The sequence below is a fragment of the Phragmites australis genome, chromosome 9 (assembly GCF_958298935.1).
Source record: "Phragmites australis chromosome 9, lpPhrAust1.1, whole genome shotgun sequence".
Lineage (NCBI taxonomy): Eukaryota > Viridiplantae > Streptophyta > Magnoliopsida > Poales > Poaceae > Phragmites > Phragmites australis.
The window spans coordinates 36,225,628-36,246,442 of NC_084929.1; the positions used below are offsets into that span (position 1 = coordinate 36,225,628).

The 20,815-nt window shown below is 44.6% G+C and overlaps 2 protein-coding genes and 1 long non-coding RNA gene across 3 annotated transcripts; 1 reads left to right on the top strand and 2 right to left on the bottom strand.

The window, feature by feature from the left end:
- Positions 1-427: 427 nt before the first annotated feature.
- On the bottom strand, positions 428-3,443 carry LOC133929551 (B2 protein-like). The gene is made up of 5 exons (XM_062376355.1): positions 2,545-3,443; positions 2,294-2,394; positions 2,088-2,171; positions 851-961; positions 428-762 (listed from the first exon to the last, which is right to left on the bottom strand). Exons 1-5 carry the CDS (start codon positions 3,218-3,220, stop codon positions 718-720), a joined length of 1,017 nt encoding a protein of 338 aa, XP_062232339.1. The 5' UTR covers positions 3,221-3,443; the 3' UTR covers positions 428-717.
- Positions 3,444-14,448: 11,005 nt separating this feature from the next.
- LOC133929553 (vacuolar cation/proton exchanger 1b-like) lies at positions 14,449-18,264 on the bottom strand. The gene is made up of 11 exons (XM_062376360.1): positions 17,842-18,264; positions 16,582-16,649; positions 16,463-16,491; positions 16,189-16,385; positions 15,872-16,093; positions 15,641-15,772; positions 15,414-15,530; positions 15,278-15,331; positions 15,075-15,191; positions 14,838-14,928; positions 14,449-14,751 (listed from the first exon to the last, which is right to left on the bottom strand). The coding sequence occupies exons 1-11, from the start codon at positions 18,100-18,102 to the stop codon at positions 14,696-14,698; spliced, it is 1,344 nt and encodes a 447-aa protein (XP_062232344.1). The 5' UTR covers positions 18,103-18,264; the 3' UTR covers positions 14,449-14,695.
- A 389-nt stretch (positions 18,265-18,653) lies between these two features.
- Positions 18,654-20,779, top strand: LOC133929554 (uncharacterized). The gene is made up of 2 exons (XR_009911627.1): positions 18,654-19,365; positions 20,472-20,779. It is a non-coding gene; the product is annotated as an uncharacterized LOC133929554 (long non-coding RNA).
- The last annotated feature ends 36 nt before the right edge of the window (positions 20,780-20,815 follow it).

Genomic DNA, 20,815 nt, shown 5'->3' on the forward strand with positions numbered 1-20,815 from the left:
CTGTAGCTTCGTGCTAGTCAACAAAAGCTTATTTGGCTGCAGGGTATTGCTGATGTTGTGCTGCAATTGCAACATAAATCAATTTGTCATCTGATATCTTTCTTCAGGGAGGAAGTGATAGGTGCCAGGCGTTAGTCTTACGAAAAAAAGGGTATGCTCGATGGTGCCATCTTCTTCCTTAACGCGGTGGGCCTGATAGCTCACTAGTATGTATTGTGTCTCCTTTTTGAACTGCCATGACTAAGTGGTTATCAAATTCGCGTTGGAACTCGTTCCCCTTTCAATTGAATTCGAGTTGGAACATTTCAATTAAATTGCTATATGACGTTAGAATTGCCTGTGTCGACAGTTTCAAATCTCAGGCCATTCCTGAGATGAATTTTCATGTTGACATGTGCGAAGAGACGAATCATTATTTAAACCAAGATTGCCTCTTCTCAACCAGCTTATCTGTGATTCATAATAAACAAGAAGAAACATATAGCCGATTTCTGTATGTTTTACATATGAGGGGCGGCAGAGTTGAATTTCTGATGCAAGGATACCCTGCTCCTACCCCTGAAAGCCCAAAGGGCAAAAATCTGAGAGTATAACTTATAACGAGATAATCAGATGCTAGTAATTAGCAGCATATGGTTAACATCATACATAGGTTGATCTTATTCTTTTTCCCTGTGCGAGTGCGACCCTCAGGAAGCAGATACATACGGGCCGTCGTCAGGCAAAAATCTTCTCCGCGAAGATATCAAGGAGCGACAGCGCCTGCAACCACATCAAGAATCTGAATTAGCATTTTATTTTGGTTAAATTTTCATGACTGCCGCACGAAATATCTATCTGGATGTCTGACCTCTGGGACACTGAGCTCGAGCCTGAACTTGGGGCCGTCGTAGTGGTGGAGGACAGGGCGGAAGGCGTCCTCCTCCAGCGGGTCACAGATCTTCCTCGTCGCAACCCTCACCTGTCCACATCGTCGGCCAGTGCACGGATTAGATTTGGTAACATTAACTTGGATCAACTCTAACCCATTTCCTATTTCTATTTCCTTATTCCCTGAATATAAAATTCCCAATCCAAATTTTCTTTCCTACTTTTCAGCACGCTTTCTCTATAATCCACTCACCACTATTTTATTAATAACTATTTCATATTTAAATAGTATTATTTTTAATGACTATTTTTTACTGCTTACAACAGTGTGCTTATATGATAAATGCTCTTACAAATTTTTACAAAACATATGCTTACGTGGTAACTACTCTTACAACACGTGTTCTTATATGACAACTGCTCTTATAAATTCTTAAGATATATATGCTGATGTAAGTAACTTTATCTTACAACACGTGTACTTATATGATAATAGCTCTTACAATACATATATTTATGTGACAACTGCTTTTATAAATTCTTACAACGTATGTACTTATGCGATAACTACTCTTACAATACGTGTATTTATGTAGAAACTATTCTTACAACACGTGTAATTATATGACAACTGCTTTTAAACATATGTATTTATGTGACAACTGCTCTTAAAAATTCTTGAGATACATATGCTTATAAAACGTATATATTTATATGATAACTACTCTTATAACACGTGTTATTCTCCGCACTTGGACAAGAACAACAATAGATGGATAAAGGACCTCTTTTATTTACTAAATATGGAGAGTAAGAGAGGATAAATAAGTAGCTTAAAAATAGAGGGTTGCATGGAAAACGATTTATGAGGTTTTTTTACCAGTCTGGATGAAGTTGCTCTTATAAATACTAAATCAACGACTGGCAGCTCAAGGCAGTGCTACTTTTCTTTTGGCTTTTGTTTTTTTTTCCATGACAAGGTCACATCGACCAACCAATCCAACTTGATTGACAAGGTCGGCCAACTACCTTCACTGATTGATCTTACTTTCTACTTTCTTGCGCAAGCTAATCTATGCTTTTTTTAATAAATAAATAAACAAGGATGATTGCTTTTCCAGAACAAGAAAAATGATGAACAATTTTTCTACATGGAGATATGAATCTAGTGGGTGAAGGATGAGGCCTGTATATTCATTCATCCATATGATGGATACCTGCGCAGGGAAGCGGGACTCGCCGGTGCACTTCTTGTCCTCCCAAGCTGTTGGATCGATGTTTGATCCGCCGAAGCTTGTAGCCTGCATGCGATGAAATCACAACCACTCCGATTACAACATGAAAGACGACGTGGAAACGGTAGATGACTAGAGTAGCACGAATCGAAAAAAGGAAGGGAAAGGAAAGAGTGTCCTACTCCTACCTCGAAGATGCCGTGGAGCTGGTGGGTGGAGTAGTTGTAGAGGAAGAGGGGCAGGCCTGGCCTGATGGCCCTCACCGAGTCCCTGTACCTCGACGGCAGGCCTGCAAGCAATCAATCCATCAGTTGATTGGTTTGTTCCGTGCTCTCTCATCCAAGAAAGAAAGAAAAAACCCAAGCTTTAATGTGTTCTTGGATTCGATGCGGGATTTGGTGGAATTAATCCTCTCGGGGAAATGGAATACGGTACGTACCGAAAAGCTGCCTCTTGAGGTTCTCCTCCATGGTGTCGTTGTTGCAGACGAAGATGTACCCGCCGACGGCCTCGCCCCTGGGCAGCGCCTCCGACGCCGGCAGGCTCTTGAACCTCTTGTCCACGCCGCCGTTGCTGCTGTTGGCGCTACCGTTCTTCCTCTTGTCGTGGACGGCGTTCTTCTTGGCGATGTTGCTGTTGTTACTGTTGTTGTTGGCCGGCCTGCCGACGGACTTGTTGAAGTAGCTCTTGACGAGGTCGCCGCCGGCGTTGTTGTTGGTGTTGAAGGCGCTGGCGTTCTTATTGAAGTAGTAGTCGTTGCCGACGGCACCGGGGCTGCTCTTGTTGAAGTTGTCGCTGTTGCTCTTGGTGTCTGCGGCGGCGTTGCTGGGGAAGTAGTTGTAGCGGTCGGCGTTGGTGGTGGTGGCGCTGCCGAAGGCGAGCTTGCCGGAGCCGACCAGGCCGGGGCTGGCGATGCTGGTGTTGGTGTTGTTGTTCTTCCATGAGGAGGAGGAGTTGGTCTGGTGAGGGTAGAGGAGAGGATCGGCGGCGTTGCGGCGGTCGGCGAAGGAGTCGGAGTTGGACCAGATGGAGTCGGCGATGGAGAGGTTGGAGAAGTTGTTCTGCAGGCGCAGCTGGTCGCTGAACTGCCAGAATTCGCGGTCGTAGCTCCCCATGTTGATAGGGGTTATTCGATCTCCTGAGCTCTTCTAGTGCTCTCTCTCTCTCACTGTCTCTCTCTGTGCTCCTTCCTCCTTCCTTGATAGCTTGATGGGAGAGAGAAAGGGGTGGGAGATGGGAGCTTCGTATGAGTCCAAGCTTTGCCTTGCTTTGCTTTGGTTTGCTTTTCTTTTTCTTTTCAATGGCAGCACGGAGGGGACACGCGGATGGACTAGTTGGAGTGCTCTGCGACCAAGTAAAAACCTTTTAGCTGGCCACGCCACAAAGGAAATTTCCAGGAAGACGAAATGCTACTCCCGTCCAAAGTGGGCTTGGAACGCGTCTTCGGCCAGCTTCTAGAAGAATCAGCGGATCCATCAGATTGTGTTGGGTTTGACTACAACTCATCTCCCTCGTCACGTCATGGCAGGAGCAGTGTTTACTACTACTAGGAGAGTAGTATTATCTATTATAGTGGAGGAGGGAAGCAGGTCTCAGTCTCAGCTCAGCTTGCAGAGTAGATAAAACTCAAGGCTGGCGAGTTAGATCAGGCTCGAAAAAGGCTCGGTTTGGAGACCAAATGAATCGAGTTCGAGCTGCCCCTCAAAGCTAATTGGAGTTAAGGTGACACGTGGCATCCTCTGATTAGTTAGCAAAGGGATACGAGTTGGGTCTAATCTCGGCCGTTCATCAACGATCGGACGGTCGGAGAGGCGCCTACCTTGGTTTCGACGATCGGGGTCATCGACGATGGGCGAGCATGGCGGCGTGGCTCGGGAGGGTCAACAGAATCACACTTCGGCAGGCGATTTGCGAAGATGAGCGGCAGAAGAGGGTGTGGGGACAACGACAAACCTCCCTGGGGGTCACATTGGCGTCGGGGTGGTCTCCAATGGCTCGGCGACAGTGGAGGGAGGAGATGAAGGCTCAGCGACGGCTGGAGCTTCATGCAGCGATCGAAACTCGATGGGGATCGGTCGGGGACATCGAGATGCAAATGACAACCACAGGCGTACACTCGATCGGTGTCGGGGAAGGCTTGAGCGGCACGACGGTGGTGATAGGATGCGATGAAGCTTCGGCGGCAGCGTAGAAGCTCTCGGGTGAAGAAAAAATGAGGGAATGAGGGGGTTTGAGCGCGGTGAGACGAAAGGAACCTCGGTCGGGTGTTTGATTCGGGTTTTATAGCCGTGGGCGGTGGTTGCCAAGACGTGGGGGCGCGATGAACGTGAGGGAGCAGCGTTTTCGGCCGACGAAGATGGGTGAGTGACAATTGCAAGCGAGACGGTTGCGACACGGCGAGAAACGGGTGCCACAGGCTGGCCGATAGCGGCCCAGGGTCGAGCGCGTAGAGTCCGATGGTGTAGGTGGAGAGCGGATGTGACAAAAGCTAGATTGGGGCGATTGGGGAGAAGAAACCAACCGGGGAGAAGATGTTCCCCCCTTCTCCTCCTAATCCCTAGGCTCCTTCTCCCCTTCTCCTCTACCTCCTTGGTTCTTCGTCACTGGCACGATGAAGCGGTGGATCTTGCCACGGCGCGACCTTGGCTCCACCACCTCCATGGCAGTAGATCTGGAGGCGTCGCCATCCTCCTCGACTCCTCCATCTCCTCCCCTCCCTCTAAAGGTAATGAGGTATGTTATCCCCCCTGTTGATCTGCGATTGTGGGCTCCGCCATGGGTGTTGTCCGGTCATCGAGCTGTTGTGCCGGTGTTGAGATGTCTTCGGTCATCACGTCGTCGAGTTGCCTTCGTGTTGTGGCCATTGAAGCGGATGTGCTCTGGCCGGCCTTCGTGCCGTGACAGTCAAAGCAAGAGACGTGGAACGGGAGGGCTACGGTGCGGTGAGGGAGCGGCGCAGGATTGCTAAACGGTGCGGGAGGCATATGCACACGACAACGGAGGGAGACAGACCAACGGCGAGGGAGTTGCCTCGTCGCGTGGCTACTCGGGGAAGACGAGCCGATCGGGTTTCGGGTTGCCCTATCGGGTTTTGGGTCCCTATTGGCGCGAGGGGTGGTGCTAATTTTGCGCTCAGTACTGAGTTCAGGGCCGGGTCGAGTTTGACGAATCGAGTTTCGAGTGAGGTCTGTTCCAGCAAAACCTGATGGGACAGACCTGTTACTATCCCTAAGTGCGTCGGAGGGGGAGGGGAGGGGGATGTGGGAGGGCCGCGCTGACACCAGGGACAGAGCCAGTGAGGTGGCTGGGTGGTGGCACGCAGGGGCAGAGCGTTAGAAGCGGCGGCGGGGCGAAGTGGATGAGGTTAGGGAGTTGGGCTCTCGGGAGGAGGAATTAAAGAGGTGTGGAATCTAGGTAGTTGGATTCTTATCCAAAGACTAAAAATTCGATATACTTTGTCCTCTAAATTATTGACGGATAACTAGACAGTCTCTAGAGTACTAATGAAGTTGTGTTGCTCAGAAGAGTATTTCTGTAACTTTATTGAATTTGTGGTTGGATTCCACCAGCAGCAGTAGCGGTCGACCCTAGTTTTGTCATGGCCTAACAAATGAGATTAACCACAAATAACAGGACAAGGGTTAGTCTATGCTAATTAAATGAAGCCTTTGCTGCTTTTACTAGTCTGCTTTGCTTTGCTTAACGGGGAAGGGAAGACAGAACGATGAAAGCGCGTGCGATGCGGAGCTTTCACCACCCACCCAGCTGGAGCTGGCTCAGATAAGAGCTACTATCTCTCATCTCTTCAGACTCAAGAACGGTTGGTGCTGCAATATCAACATACAGTGGAATGGAAATGGGCAGTTAGATAGCGTTTGGTTGGTTTGTTTGGTTGAATGAAATTAAATAGGATGTGATATACTGAATGTGATGGTTTTGGATAGGATGATATGGAATAAGTGGTATAAATAGGTTATTTGGTTATATGTATGTGATGGTAAAAAATGTGTTTGGTTGAATATATAGTATGATACGGAATGGTATGAGAATATATTTGATTGGATGAATGAGATGGTACGAGAACATGTTTAGTTATTAAAAGTCGTGTATTATATTTATGTATAACTTAATTATTTTATAGAAATAATAACTTTTATTTATTATTATCACGTGAAATGATAAAAAAGCATATAAAGGGAGTGTTATAACTAAACTCGTCTTTTCAACTTATAACTTAGGGCTAAAAATAAATTTAAAAATTAGTCCATCACATAATTTTTTTTAGGATTTTTAAGTAACAAAAGACCATTATTTTGATTTGAATTTTTCAGTATTGTTCAACAGGTCTACTGTTTGGTCCTGTATGATATGGTTCGATGGATTTTCCGGTATCATTCATTCAGCATCTATCAAGTATATTTTAGGAATCTTAACAAGCTTATCACGTATGAGTTGGTCCAGTTCAAGTAATCAAACGTGCATGTCTTTTGAAGCTATATGAGCTCATCCTGTATGGAATCCTGTTAAAACAACTAAACACAACATTAGTTGATGCGATGCTAGGGATCTGTTTGGTAGTTTTTTAATCTAAATATATTGAAGGAAATGATACTTATACGGTTGAAAATGATTTTCTATATAGAGAAAAAAAATAAAAAAAGTATTTTTAATTTTAATATCTAATTTATTTTAGAGAATCATTCTCAGAAATTATATAGAAACTAAAAATTACTATTTGACGGAAAAAACTACTCAAGCTCAGTCAAACCAGCCCTACGACCTATGTGAGGAATGGTTCTATCATCTTACACCATGTGTCCTTGAACGATTCCTTTATTTCCTCTTGACCTGTCAGATACGCTTTTGGTTGGATGTCTGGAGCAGAGATGGCCAACATTATAGTAATTATTATTATATATATTAACAGAACAAAAGCAGCAGGCTAGGCTACTTTTAAGGTGACGTGAGAGCTACGTACAACATACGTAATTTTTTTCATTATCGGATGACATAACATAATTGTTTCTACATCCAGAAGTAGACCGTTCAAGAACTAAGAGTTGAGAGACCAAGATAAAAGCTAATACGAAGGAAGGAGCGTCCAGAACCGCTCAAGTGTCTGCTTCTTGCTACCTACGATCTCTAACAAATCTACCATCATGGAATCGACCAGCTGCAAGCTCCATGCATCATCGAACCTTACGCTCACACAATTCACAACAAACTTGCAACATATTCAACAATTAACTAACTACTCGCAGAGGCTTTCTAGAAGGCCGTCGCTATTGACCGGCGCCATACGCTACGTACGAACAAGTAGCCACTAGTAGTCAGAATCATCTCTAACTGAATAAAAACCTTTTTCTAATAAAAAATTTCCTTTGAGGTTGTATCTCATTTAGTTGAAGGAGGTTAGTTCATCTTACAGTATAGAGATGATACAATTATCTTTATAAATCATAGTTAAGAATATGCCAAAATATAAAATTATTGCTTTGTGTTTTCCAACAATTATCAGATCTTAAAAATAAATTTCAACAAGAACAAAATTTTCTATTATAGGCTAGATAAGAAATACGAGAAATAATATTCTCGGTTGTTTGGTTCCTATATGGGTACCTATCCTTTCAGATATTTAGATATTTCGATGTATCATAAGAAGTTATGCAACAATGATTAGAGGATCAATAAAGATAACTTTGAGAAAAAATTAAGTAGCTGAAAAAGTAAATATATGTCAGATGGGGAAGACTAATTTTAATAAACGCAATTTTAACTAGTTTGAAAATGTCTATGCTCTTTTTTTTTAGTCTATAAGGGTGTCCTATAAAAATTAGAGTATTATAGATTGTAAGAAAACGTCTAAATTGTATTCTAATTAATCATCAGAAATGATCTATAACATAATCACTTCCATAACGATTAACTAGAATCCAATTTCAATAGTCTCGATACGTATTTTGTGTCTAAGATCGGAATACATATCTTTCTAATATATAACATCACAACAAACCTTAAGAAAGAACAAGTAATTAAAATTATATTATAAGTTTTTAAACACTTAACTATTTACATAATTTACAACACAAGAAAGTTAGGAGGGTAAAAACATATCACCTTCTAACCAAAGCTAGAAACTACACAGTGAATGATAACACATATGAACACTATAGGACTAAGTCCCCATCCGACCCGTTGGATCTCCATCCCCCGCCCCGCCCCGGTTGGAGCAAGATAGGGCGAGGCACCAGTCAGGGTGGGGCAAGACGGGGAGGGGCACCAGTCGAGGCGGGGCGAGAGTGAGTCAAGTTCTAACTCACCCCACCTTGCCCCGTTGTTCCGAAGTATATGTTACATGCATATTTAGCGTGTTTATTAAAAAGTTTATTATCCTTTTGTAATAAAATTTTTAGTAAACTAATACATGTATGTAACTATTGTCATATTTTGTTAGGTCTCGTGAATTTTAGATGCAGTTTTTTTATTGATTTATATGTTGTGGTAGCTATTATCTCCTAATTAAACTTGATCTAGAGCTTTTAACAATTTTAATCAGAGCAGGGCGGGTCGGGTCAAAGCACGGTAATTCAAATTGTTCTTACACCTTGCAGAGGGGTACAACTTTACCCACACAACTCGAGAATAATTCGGCTTAAGTGGCCACATAGGCCCACACAAGGGGTACTCGTGTCAACCTTTGTCATAGCCGGAACTAACCACTTTTGTGACGCCCATTTTATTGCCGCGGCCCAGCCCAGCCTTCGCCTGCTTTCGGCCCACCCGCGCGCGCACTGCTGACCAGAGGGGCCCGCCCGTCAGCTCCGTCGTCCCCGCCGCGCCGCATCGCCCGCGCCAAGTCCGCGCCGAATCCGCGCCCGCGCAACCGTCCGCCCTACGCGCTGCTCCTGCGCAACCACCCGCGCCCGCCCTCGCCTATAAAGCCCTGCAGCGCCGCTTCCCCCCCCCCCCTTCACCGCACCGAGAAAGACCGAGCAGCCGCTGCCGCGCCGAGCTTTTCCCCTCCTCTCTCTCGCGACCAAGCGCGCCGGCAGCTTCGCAGTAGCGGGAGGAGCCCGTTTCGCTGCTTGCCGACGCATCTCCGCCGCCAGACCGAGCCGTCATCGCACACTGGTAAGCGCCGCCGCCTCTCTCCGTCGTCAGCGCTCCCCGAGCCATATTACGGTCAATTGATGCCTCCTCCGTCTTCACATGCCTCCCTAGAAGCTTTCCCGACCGCCGATTGAGCCGCTTCGTCGTCGCAGCGGCACCTTCACCGAGCTCCGATCCCACCGCCGCCTCTCACCGTCGCCGAGCCGTTGGAAGCCGCCCCGACGTGAACGTGTTGCTCAATCAGGTTCGCCGTCGTCTCCTCTCCGTATTCCACCGCTCGCCGTCGAAGTCCGGCCACCGGAGCTCAACTCCGGCGACTCTCCGGTCAAGTACCGCCGCCCTGAGCTCGCGCCGCCGACCCGAGGAGGAAGATTCAAGGTTAGCCGTCGGATCCCCTTTGAACGCTCCTGATTAGATCGCAGAATACCCTTTCGCAAACCAGTAGAAAGCCGCCACGTGTCCTCTTTAATCCAGTCAGCAGTCAAGACACGTCAGCGCGCCACGTGGATGTTCCTGTCCTGCGTGGCAGAGCCAAGTCAGCCCTGGATGCCCAGTCAACCTGTGACGTCAGCCTTGCGCATTAATTAGGATTTTCAGTATAAAAATAATTCCACCTATTCTCTGAAATTAGGGAAATTTATAGATAGACCCCTAGGCTTCACTGTTTTTGCATAAAGGCCCTCAGATAGTTCTGGAAAATTGCAATTAGGCCCCTGGACTTTAGGATAATTGCAATTAAGCCCCTAGAACTTTCTGTTTTTTTTACAATTTAGTCTATGCAATCTTTCAGAAAAGCCCCTGTAGAGTAGAATTAGTGTAACTTTTCCATACGAGCTCTGATTTAGGCGATTCTCGCGCTCCCGCGATCGTAGCAGCGAGTACTTTCCGTTAGTAGGCTTTTTATAGCGCCTTGCTTCTGTTTGGTACACTGTTCTTAGTGTTTCCTTTGTGTTGTTTGTCGGAAATTCCTGCGGTTAGTCGATGACGTTCTGGAACAGTTCGAGTGACTTCAAGATCAAGATTTCGACAACACTGAGCAGCACTTCGGAAGGAGGCAAGTGTCCTTGAACATCTTGCACCTATTTTTAGGAATTTATGTTAGTTGTTTATCCTTCATTGCATGCTTGTCTAAATTGGAAACCTATGAATAGGGTTTACTAGCTTTTGTCTGAATATCCTTGTCGCCATTAATGAGTCATGGGAAGAAAATGGTAGATATGCTAGTCGCTGTCCTGGTTGGGTTAGAAGTTAAACATGACTAACGATTATGCAACATGAATTGGGTATGGTAATCTTTCGTAGCAACATGGAATAGGGATACTAACAGGATGATTGTTATGTGGATGGTGCATAAAGGCGCATGTGTTGTGCCGCACGTTGGGAATGTGTCTGTTCCTGTGTGGGGTCCTAAGGACCGGTTCTTGAAGCCTGTAATCCGGCATAACAGCACAACCATGAGGCCTATATGGGTACGGCCTGGCTAAATAATTAGTGTCCTTCATATTCTGTACGCACCAATGGACGGTTAAGTGGCACAAGAGGGGGCCTCTGCAGTGGATGAAATCCCTGTTAGCGGTGAAACCTTAGTGGGCGCTTATAGATTTGGAGGCGCTTTGTAACAGCCTTGTAGTGAGACCCCGGCTCTACACCCCGGAAGTGTGAAGCAAAACAGGAATCACGACTCGTGGGTAAAGTGTGCAAACTCTGCAGAGTAATAAAACTGATCGATCAGCCGTGCTCACGGTCAAGAGCGGCTTGGACTTCTTCATGATTAGATGGGAATCTTAAGGGTTGGTTTGGGTAGTCGGGTGGTGGAACTCCCGATGAGTTAGTAGCTGGATATGTGACATCTGGTGAGTTTGGTAGTCGGATGGAATCCGATGAGCTGTTCTTCTTGTTTAAGTTGTGTCTTCACACCTAGTAAATAGGATGCCTGATTCTGGGAGTTGTAGGTTAATGTTGCTTAGTGCAGTAAACCAGTGTCTAATATTTTCTTGACTTAAACCCTCATGTCATATTTTCCTACACTTGCGGAGTACGATATGTACTCACACTTGCTATTTCCAAAAATAAATGATGCTCAGTGGGAGAAGACTACACAGAGATCAATGAAGCTGAAGACTACAGTGAAGATGGAGTGTCCTAGGTCACGTTGCCCCCAGTCGATTGCCTGTGGTGTGCCCTAAAACTTTCGTTGGAGTTTTCTCGAGTTCCTTCGCTGCTGTTCAAAACTCTGGTAATTGTTTCAATAAAGTTGTTTTTGTTCGATATAGAACTGTATATCACTGATATGTCACCGCATGTATGATGAATCTGATCCTGGCATACATGTGGAATACACCTGGTTGTTCTTTTGAAAAACCGGGCGTGACAACTTTCACATACCCCTATGGCGCTAGGATTACCACAAGCGTGTTCCGGACACCTCCGGCTCCCTGCCACCTTGCTTCTCAGTCTTTTTTCTCTTATACGGCATAGGGACGCACGGCAAGCGTCAGTACAACGTATGGTAATCAGCTTGTCTTACCATTAGATCAATATGTGGTTAATACGGAAAGTGCTAGAGCCAACTGCAATAACGGACGATGCTTAAACGACGTAAGCGATTTATAGCATCCGGGTTCCTCTCCTGAACTACACCGAGGAACTCCTCCAGTGAAGAAGATACCCCTAAAACCGCTCATATCTCATCTCATACCCACAACTCATACAAATCACATCATTATCATTGCATTTGTAAACAATAAGTAAGTCCTAATCTTGCGAACAATGATTGCACCGTCGCTCAACTTCTACCAAGGACCTATGCATTACTAAGCATTTCGAATAACTCTTAATTAGACATCGACAAAGTTAACAAGGCTATAAGTATATGAATAATCAACAATTCAAGGTAGAGGTAATGAAATTCAATATAGGTTCTATCCATATGAACCCGATATCGACTCACTAACCATGCAAAGGTACATAAGCGACAAAATATCAATTTAGACTTCATTCAGTTCAAACAAAGATACAATATACTTAGATGCTTGCCTTACTGCTCTAATGGTTGCCTGATACCACCCACATAACACTTACAAAACTCCGGTAGCTTAGCGTTACCTTCACTCGTTTGGACCGTCGTCGCAACACTTTCTAAAAGAATCAAGAACGCATTGCATAAACAAATGAACGATAAAAAAAATATGTAAATGATACATGCTTGGATAATAATAGAATATTGTGTTTCAAAAATGTTTGTAAAAGACCGCCAAATGATTTAGGTTCCGAAGTTTGAAACCCCGGAAGAGATAACCTAAGTGCACAAAGCCTTGAAGAGCTGACGGTCAGACCGACATGCAAGTGATGGTCAGACCGACATGCAAGTGACGGTCAGACCGCAAGCGTGTCGAGAGTTTAGGGCACTAGCAATCAGACCGAAGGGATGGTGGCGGTTAGACCGTCGACCAACGGTCAGATCGGCCCTAACAGTGGTCTGACTCCTAAATTCAGATATTTTGAACCGACCTACTGACGGTTAGACCGGCCCTAGTGATAGTGAGACCGTCAGATCCTGCTGGCAGCACCTTCGCGGAGTCACCGGCGAGGACTCCAATGAAACCTTTGATGACGAAAGGCGCCCAAGTACTCCATAGGACTAAGGAAACATATTCTATGATTGTTCGGATGACATGCACAATCTGAACACGTAAAACTCCAAAAATGATATCTAGACCTAGTATTCACTATGGTTTCGTGGCAAAAATCAAAGATCGCATAGGGCTAGTAAACGACAGGAAAACGGTAAGGGGTATTTACCTCGGCGTAGAGAAATTTTGTATTGGATCAAAATCCTCCAGGGAAGCTTAGATCCACTGATTTGACTGCTGAAGGGTAAATGAACTCGTGGAGGAAGAAACAATGAGAAAGCCCCTTCGACGGGGAGGAAAAAGGGAAGAATCTCAGGAAAGTCCTCCAGAAAGCTTGTGGGAGTCCCTAACTCCCATCTCTGGCCATCGACACATCGACTTGGAGCTCTCTTTCTCTCTAGGGTTTGTTGGAGTGAGAGAATGAGAGAGTGAACGAGAGGGAGAGGGAGATGCAAATGAGAGAGGAGTGAGAGAGGCGATCGACCATTTAAGGGAGCCTCTGTGCGCTAGCGGTCAGACAGTGGGAAGGGTCGGTCAGACTACGAGAAACCCACGTGGCTGTCCACCTGGTAGTCAGACCACGGTTGAGCCTGATCAGACCGAGAAGGATTTTTGTTGAATTTTGTTCTAATTTCCCATCTTTTCTTTCTTCTTTCTCTAAGGTATTTAATGTCTCCTATCTCTTACTATACCATTTTCACTCCCGAAATATCCAAAATAATAACTATCGTATAAAACATACCGCTGTGATGATTGTACATGCTTAGTCCCGTAATTAGCATTTTAGAACGTGACATAGATCAAAGTTCTTCTGGCAAAGTGATGGCTAAAAAAAATTATAGGTTAGCTAAATAGGATATCCTTTGTTAGCCAAAAGACCAAGGAGGTTAGGTATTCATAATATTGATTTACAAAATCAATGTTTATTAAGTAAATGGTTGTTCGAGTTAATTAATAAAGATGGTTTATGGCAAAAACTCCTGAGAAATAAGTATCTAAAATTCCTGCTTAATAAATTCTCAATATCCAAACTATGTTGGTATTTATTGGTTTAAGTTATTCCACTATCACGATATGTGATATAGCAACGTAAGTGTTGTAATTTTGTAATAATAACAGTGGCTGGACCGGCCACTCTAATGCTAAAGGCCAGAATATTTTATTTTATTATTAAAAAATTCAAGAATTTCCTCCCACCAAATAGAGCTATACTCGTAGAGGCTTGCATAGTTGGGCATTACTTCCAATCCAACCATAAAACCCAAAAGTCACATGACAGCAGCAGGCACCTTAATACACACTCCACAATCTGCACTTGCAAATCGCTCGCATGTCTCAGTATACATGCCGCTGTTTTACATGACACGATTTCAAACAACTCAATTGAATTTTGGTAGCTTAATTAGTTGCCTCTCTGCTCAAAGTCCTAGCTTATCTGACCGGTGTTTCCGGTAGGATTTTTTGTTATTTTTTTTCTCACGGTTCTGTAAATTTTGCTTCTCCTTATTAATATAATAAGGACAACTTTTCTGTCGGTTTGTTTCGGAAAAAACAAAGTCCTAGCAAATCCACGTACATAATGAGTAATGACACCTTCGGAAGGAAACAAAAAAACATAATGTACACTCACCTCATGCAATATCTGTAGGTGTATCATACTTCAGTTAATATATATACTAAATGCTTTGCTGTGAGAAAAAGAATGATCCAAACAATTTCATACATCTGGTATATTTTAGTCAGGCTTCACAGCGTTAGCTTCTCCAGTTCTGCATGCAAAATTGCAAACGAAGGGCATGCCATTCATTCAAAAACTCACTGGAGAATGCACCCAACCTGTCAGGCCGCCTAAATCTTCCATGTGTTGCTTGCTACACCCTGATGGACGCCGTCACTATTGCCATCTACCATCACAACATATTATGATTATAACATATCAAACTATTAAGGACCAAAACTGAAAAATGTTGAGACTGGAAAATCCACATACTTCCACGCCGTCTCAAAACGAAAAAGCATACGGCCATGACAACGTAGCAAAAGAGAAGAAGCAGTCCCTTCAGATAATGCGACGATCCGTCCTGCAAAACACACCTTTCAGTGCTGGTACCACAACGTGACAGCAGTACTATGGCCCCTAAGTAATCAAAGAATGGCTTGATTCCTGGAGAAAAATTCCGTGCTATCAAGATCAAGATACGTGGAGGGTGCAAAAGAAAGATTTTACCTGGAGGGTGAAGGTCGTTACTAATATTGCAAGCAACAAAGAACCAGTCTCAATCAAGTTGAAATCAAGATCCATAGGGACTCCCATGATCCAACCTACTAGGACACTCAATGGCACCTGGCACAGTTCAATTCCATCATCAATGATTAATGAAAAGAGTGTATGGAGCTAAGTCTACAGGTCTAGTTAATCGTAATACACACCACAAACATGGAAATCTGCGTAGCAGACCCCAAAGATACTCCGAGGGTGATGTCCTGTTACAACCAATAATTTTCTGTCAGTAGTTGCCCCCCTCAAAATTTCCAAGAGTACGCAGGAATTCCTGACGTAGCCTACCAATTTGTTCTTTAAAGCAAATATGACTGCACCAGCATGCTCTGCCGCATTGCCAACTATTGGGATCAAGATGATGCTAATGAAGCTGACAGATAGTTCCCATGATTTTGAAGCCGCCTGATGATATGACTTTCACTGTCAGCAAATTGCTAGCTGTACTATAGCTTACCACATTATATGTATGCCGATTGAAAATGGGCAGTATAAACATGGCATTAGGTACATACCTCAATTGTGGTCACAACAAACTCTGATAGTACTGCTGTCATCAGAGTCATGACTCCCAGCCAAATCATTGCACTAGAAAATCCCAGCACCACCTCATCTTGAGAGATCAAATCATCACCATCATCTTCAACCTATTCATTTGGGTTGGATCCCATACTCTTATTAACCAACTGGTCCTATGCTAGCAGCTCCTGCTGGCTACTAACTAACAATATTAATACAGTACACACCTCTTGGGGCTCAAAGAGTTGGTGATGGGTCTTCAGCTGGAAGAAAAGGTAGGCTACATAGGCCAGGAGCATGACAACACTGCATGCTCGGGACAGCTCCAATCCTGCGTCCCAAGAGACCACCGCATGCTCCCCAGAGCTCACAGCATACCTCAGCATCAGTGGAAGAGAATGGCATAGCACACCAAGAATCAGAAGTCCTGTGCTGACATCTACTTGCATCTGTACGGGACAAAACCATACTGTTTTTTGTAAGACATAATAAATTCAGGTTCTAAACGACAGTCTAATAGGCCGAAAATAGCTGAGTTGGTTACCCTGTCGTATGGCTGCTCGGTTCCAAGGTTTGCCAAGCCACCAAAGAAGAGGGAGGTTCCAAGGACAAGCAACATGTTGGACAAGATGGAGCCGAGCAGGGAGCATTTCACCACCACTACCTTGCCTTCATGAAGCGCAAAGAGCGCAATTATGACCTCCGTAACATTTCCAAATGTTGCATTCAACAGTCCACCCACTGCAACAAACTTGGGTAAGTTTAACTACAATGTTAAGTTGTGGTCCGGATACCAAGATTGAGATCGACAGCATTACCAGTAGGTCCTGTGTAAAATGCAACCTGCCTGCAACCAATTCAGCGAAAACAGAAAGATATTTAACAACACACAGGTAACATGAACAAAACGTGATATGAATCAGCAAAAGAAACTCACTCGGTCAGGAAGCTGAGTCGCTCAGCAAGAGGAATGAGGCCGATTAAGCTAAGCACAAAGACCCACTCCTGTTTAGGTTTCAATAAGAAAGCATGCATTAGAAAAGAGGGAACGACAAAATCATACATTGGCCACAAATAATTTATTTTCATACTTTTCTTCAGCTGTTTTTTTAGATGAGCTCAGTTTTGTTGGAAAGCACTACAGAGATGGAATTCTAGAGTTCTCTTCTCATGTCAAAATTAAGAACATCTTGACGAGTTGTGCAGGTGAACTGCCAATGGAACAAAACATGCGAGCCACATCTGGAGGACTAGAACAATCATAGCTGTCCTTCAGCAACAGCTTGTTTCTGGTACTGCAACGTGTGCTTTAGTTTGTATGTCATGTGTTTGGACGAGACGCCAAATGAGAACATGGTAAGCGTGCAAGCTAGTTCACATGCCGAACAGGACCGTGCTAAAAGACGAAAAAAAAAACTTGCAAAATTCTACTTTGGCCGGAGGAATATAGCTGTTGCGCCTAATGCTGGCGTATGATTCCAACATGTTGTGAACTGTAGCTAAAAGTTGAAGCCTATCTGGTGACAACATACATCTTAGTACATGGTTAATGTGACTGACGGTAACTGGAGGGCATTCCATTCCAGTGGTAACCGTATTATTTGTTGCATAATATATAGTGAACTAAAAGGGGGAACATTAATATTGATATTTCATTCCATGATTCCATCTGTGTCAGGTTGAATAGAATTTGACACTGCAACTACAGGCTAGGCCACATGGTCACATGTAAATACTGCGAATCTAATCATCGCCGGAGCTTATATTGTAGAATTTTCCTAGTTGAAATCCCCAGCTCTCTTCACGCGTTGTTGTATTTTCTTTGACTCGGATGGCTCGTTTGTGCAAGGTAATAACAGTTAGCTAAGAATTGCGCCCACAGTATGTTGAGATTTGTTTATTCTTTCATCAAACTGCAATGTGCTGGGAAGTGGCAGAGATTTATTTGCAAAATTCAGATGCAGAGCACTCAACTAAGGCCGCACATGAAGTGATGCAATCATGTCCCCAGGCGTGATCAAAATGCAATTTTTTTTCTCTGTCTGCGAGTTGATGCTGAGAACATGGATCGAAGATGCCCAAAATTAGCAATGCTCGCAAAGCAAATGCAGTCTTGACAGGAAGGAATCGTGAGAAGGAAGAAAGAAGAAGCAGATGCGCGCGCAGAGATGATGGGAGGGAGTCGTGAGAAGAGAACCTGTCCGAAGTGGAAGATGCGGGCGGCGAGTGCGAGGATGACGGCGGGGAAGAGGAGGACGAGCTTGGTGGCGAGGAGGACCTCCTGGAGGTTGGCGAGGAGGTGTCGGAGAGCGGCACAGGGGACCTTGCGGAGGAGGGCGACGTCGGACTTCTTGCGGAGCGAGGAGGAGGACATGTTGTGGGCGGTGCGGCCGAGGTGGCGAGGGGCCATCTCCTTGGTGCCGGCGCCCGAGTCGAGGAGGGTGGCGGCGGAATCCATGCGCCACCTCCTGTCTTCACTGCCAAGAGCGTCGGAGTGGATGGTGTGAGGCTCTCCTCTCCTCTCCTCTCCTCTCCTCTAGTGTTGCTATCGCTGTGGTGCCGAGTGCGTTGGAGCGTCACACCAATCGGCTCAGGCATGCACACCTTGACCTTGCTCGCTCGTACGTATCTGCCGGCATTGGAGTCGATTGTATGTGTTGAGTTGTGTTATTTTGGATGCGGGATGAAAGAACGGCACGGCCTCTCGGTTTGGCCTGCCTGCCTGCCACAGCACAGGGCTCTCAGTTTCTTTCTTTCTTTCTCCAGACTAACCCAGACCATATTACCTACTTGCTACTACTCACTCCGATTATAAATACATATTATTTTAAATAAGACATAAAATTGGATGTAGATCGGACAAACGATACGTTATCTTCAACATCAGACCAAATCGTGTGACTTTTTGTCTTTCTTCCTCGCCATTGTTCTTTCTCACGCGTTGACCCTCACCCCATCCATCTCAGGCGACAAGAACGCCTCTGTAATACTGAATTGTTTGGGAAAAAAAAAGAGAGAGTTGACCAAATTTTGACTTTTTGATCCGTGGCTCGTATCGACGATCGGAGACCGTGGTTGCGTTCATCTCGTCGAGACGAACCCATTTTGCTATTCATACGTCCATTCCGGGCACTTTGAAACCCGTAGCGAGCCCAATAAATTCAGACCGTTCGTTGTTTTAAAAAAAATAAAATAAAAGAAAGGATAAATACTGGATCGATCCATCCAGACTCTTCACGTCGTGTGTTTCTCTCTCTCTCTCTCGCGAACTCTCTTTCTCCTGTTGCTTTGCCGCCGCTGCGCTGCTCCTGCCGCGGCGCCGCTGCTTGCTTGCGCCAACACGCCGCCGCCGGCCGCCGCTGCGTCGAGCCGCCGGTCGCCGCCACGTCGCGCCGAGCACCGGACGCCGTCGCTCCCGCACACGACGCTGTCGCCGTCCGCCGGCTAGCGCAGCCTGCATCGCCGGACTGCGCGCCGCCACTGCCGTGCACCGCTGCTGGCCGCTGTGCGCCGCCGTGCGTCGCCGTATAGGCAAGCCAGCAGCAACCGGCCGAAGAAAACCAGTGCAACACGGAAGAAGAAGCCAGGAGAAGAAGAAGGAAGAAAAGAAAGAGAAAAGAAAAAAGAAGAAGAAAAGGAAAAAAAAAAGAAAAGGGGAAAAAGTTGGAAATTTTCAAAATTTCGTCGAATTCTTCGTCAAACTTTCGAAGGCGAATTTTCGGTAATTTCTGGACGACTGTGGTTTGATTAAATCAAATCAATCAATTCCTGTCGTATTATTTCATGTGATTAATAGTCTGTTTCGTTTCGATAATCATTATTGATTCGAAGATACGACATCCGAGTCGAATTATTCTTTTCGTTCATCGAAGCGAAGTCTAATTAGTGAGATTTTAGTTCGACTCTGGATTGAAAATAGTGTATCATTTCATGTGATACAATTGTCTGTTCAGTTTTTCGGAATGTAGGCGTATACGTGACGTTTTCAGACGTAGAATTGACGCTTCATATTTTATGTGTTTTAAATGTGTTTTAGTTCTGATAGTATGCCTGTACAGGTGATACTATTTCCGGACGTTCTTGATCGAATTTTCTTCATCGTCGGTAAAGGCAAGTGAATGTATTGTATGACTATGCTTTAACCTAATATTGGGTTGCCTACATTGTTTAATTACAGTGCATTCATCTAATCTGAATGACTGATTCTGGACTGAGTACTATGTTGTTTACGTTTCCAGAAGTTTACTCGATGATTGATTTATGAAGTGCAGTAGGCACAATATGCCATTCTGCAGTTGTTCATTAGTGTTGTATGCGATGTTTTTTTTGAAGTCTCAAGCATATTTCGGAAGTTATGTTGGTTATGCTTGAAGCACGTCATACATATATGTCTCATGCATTGGAAGTTTGTCGTCGTCTTCTGGCCGCGACCGTACCGGTACAGTACCGTATGTCACCCGAGAAGGGGTACGGTGCACACCCTTACGTTACCCGAGGAGGGGTAAGGGTGAGAAGAGCATGTCATGTGCATGGTTATGTCTTCTTGTGAAATTCAATGAATTATTCATATCAAATCTTATTTCCTTTAATTAGCGTGTATATAGATATATATGCGGCTCTGAAGGCTTATACCAACCGAATGTTAAAATGTTTAATGTTATCGTTGGATTTGCTTAGTCATAACTGTTTCTCCTGGTGTTGGCGGTCTGTTTCATTACTAGTTTCTATTTAGAATTGTTAGCATATTCAACTGTGGCTAAATAGTTTTTTGTTAAAGTACCTTTCACTTGCTGAGATTTTCGAATCTCACCCGTGTTTTCTTTACAGGTATGTTTAGATGTTGACGTGCATTTTGGGGATGGATCTCGGTAGCTGCACACACTAACTTATCACGATGTCGATAGCTCAACCGGTGTATACAAGTGGTGTGTCTGATGGTCCGTCGTTTGTTTTTGTTTATGTTGTGGTACGACGCTGGTAGCGTCATGACGGACTCTATATATATGCTGGTTATATCTGTTTCTGCCTGCCTGTGATATTTCTTTTGGTCAGTTATACCTCTCTATAGAGGAAATACTGCCAAAATTTCCTTTTTTATATATAAATAGGCTTGGTTGTAAAGTAGGGTGTTACAGCCTCACCCACCTCTCCTGGAGTTTCTTCCAAAACTC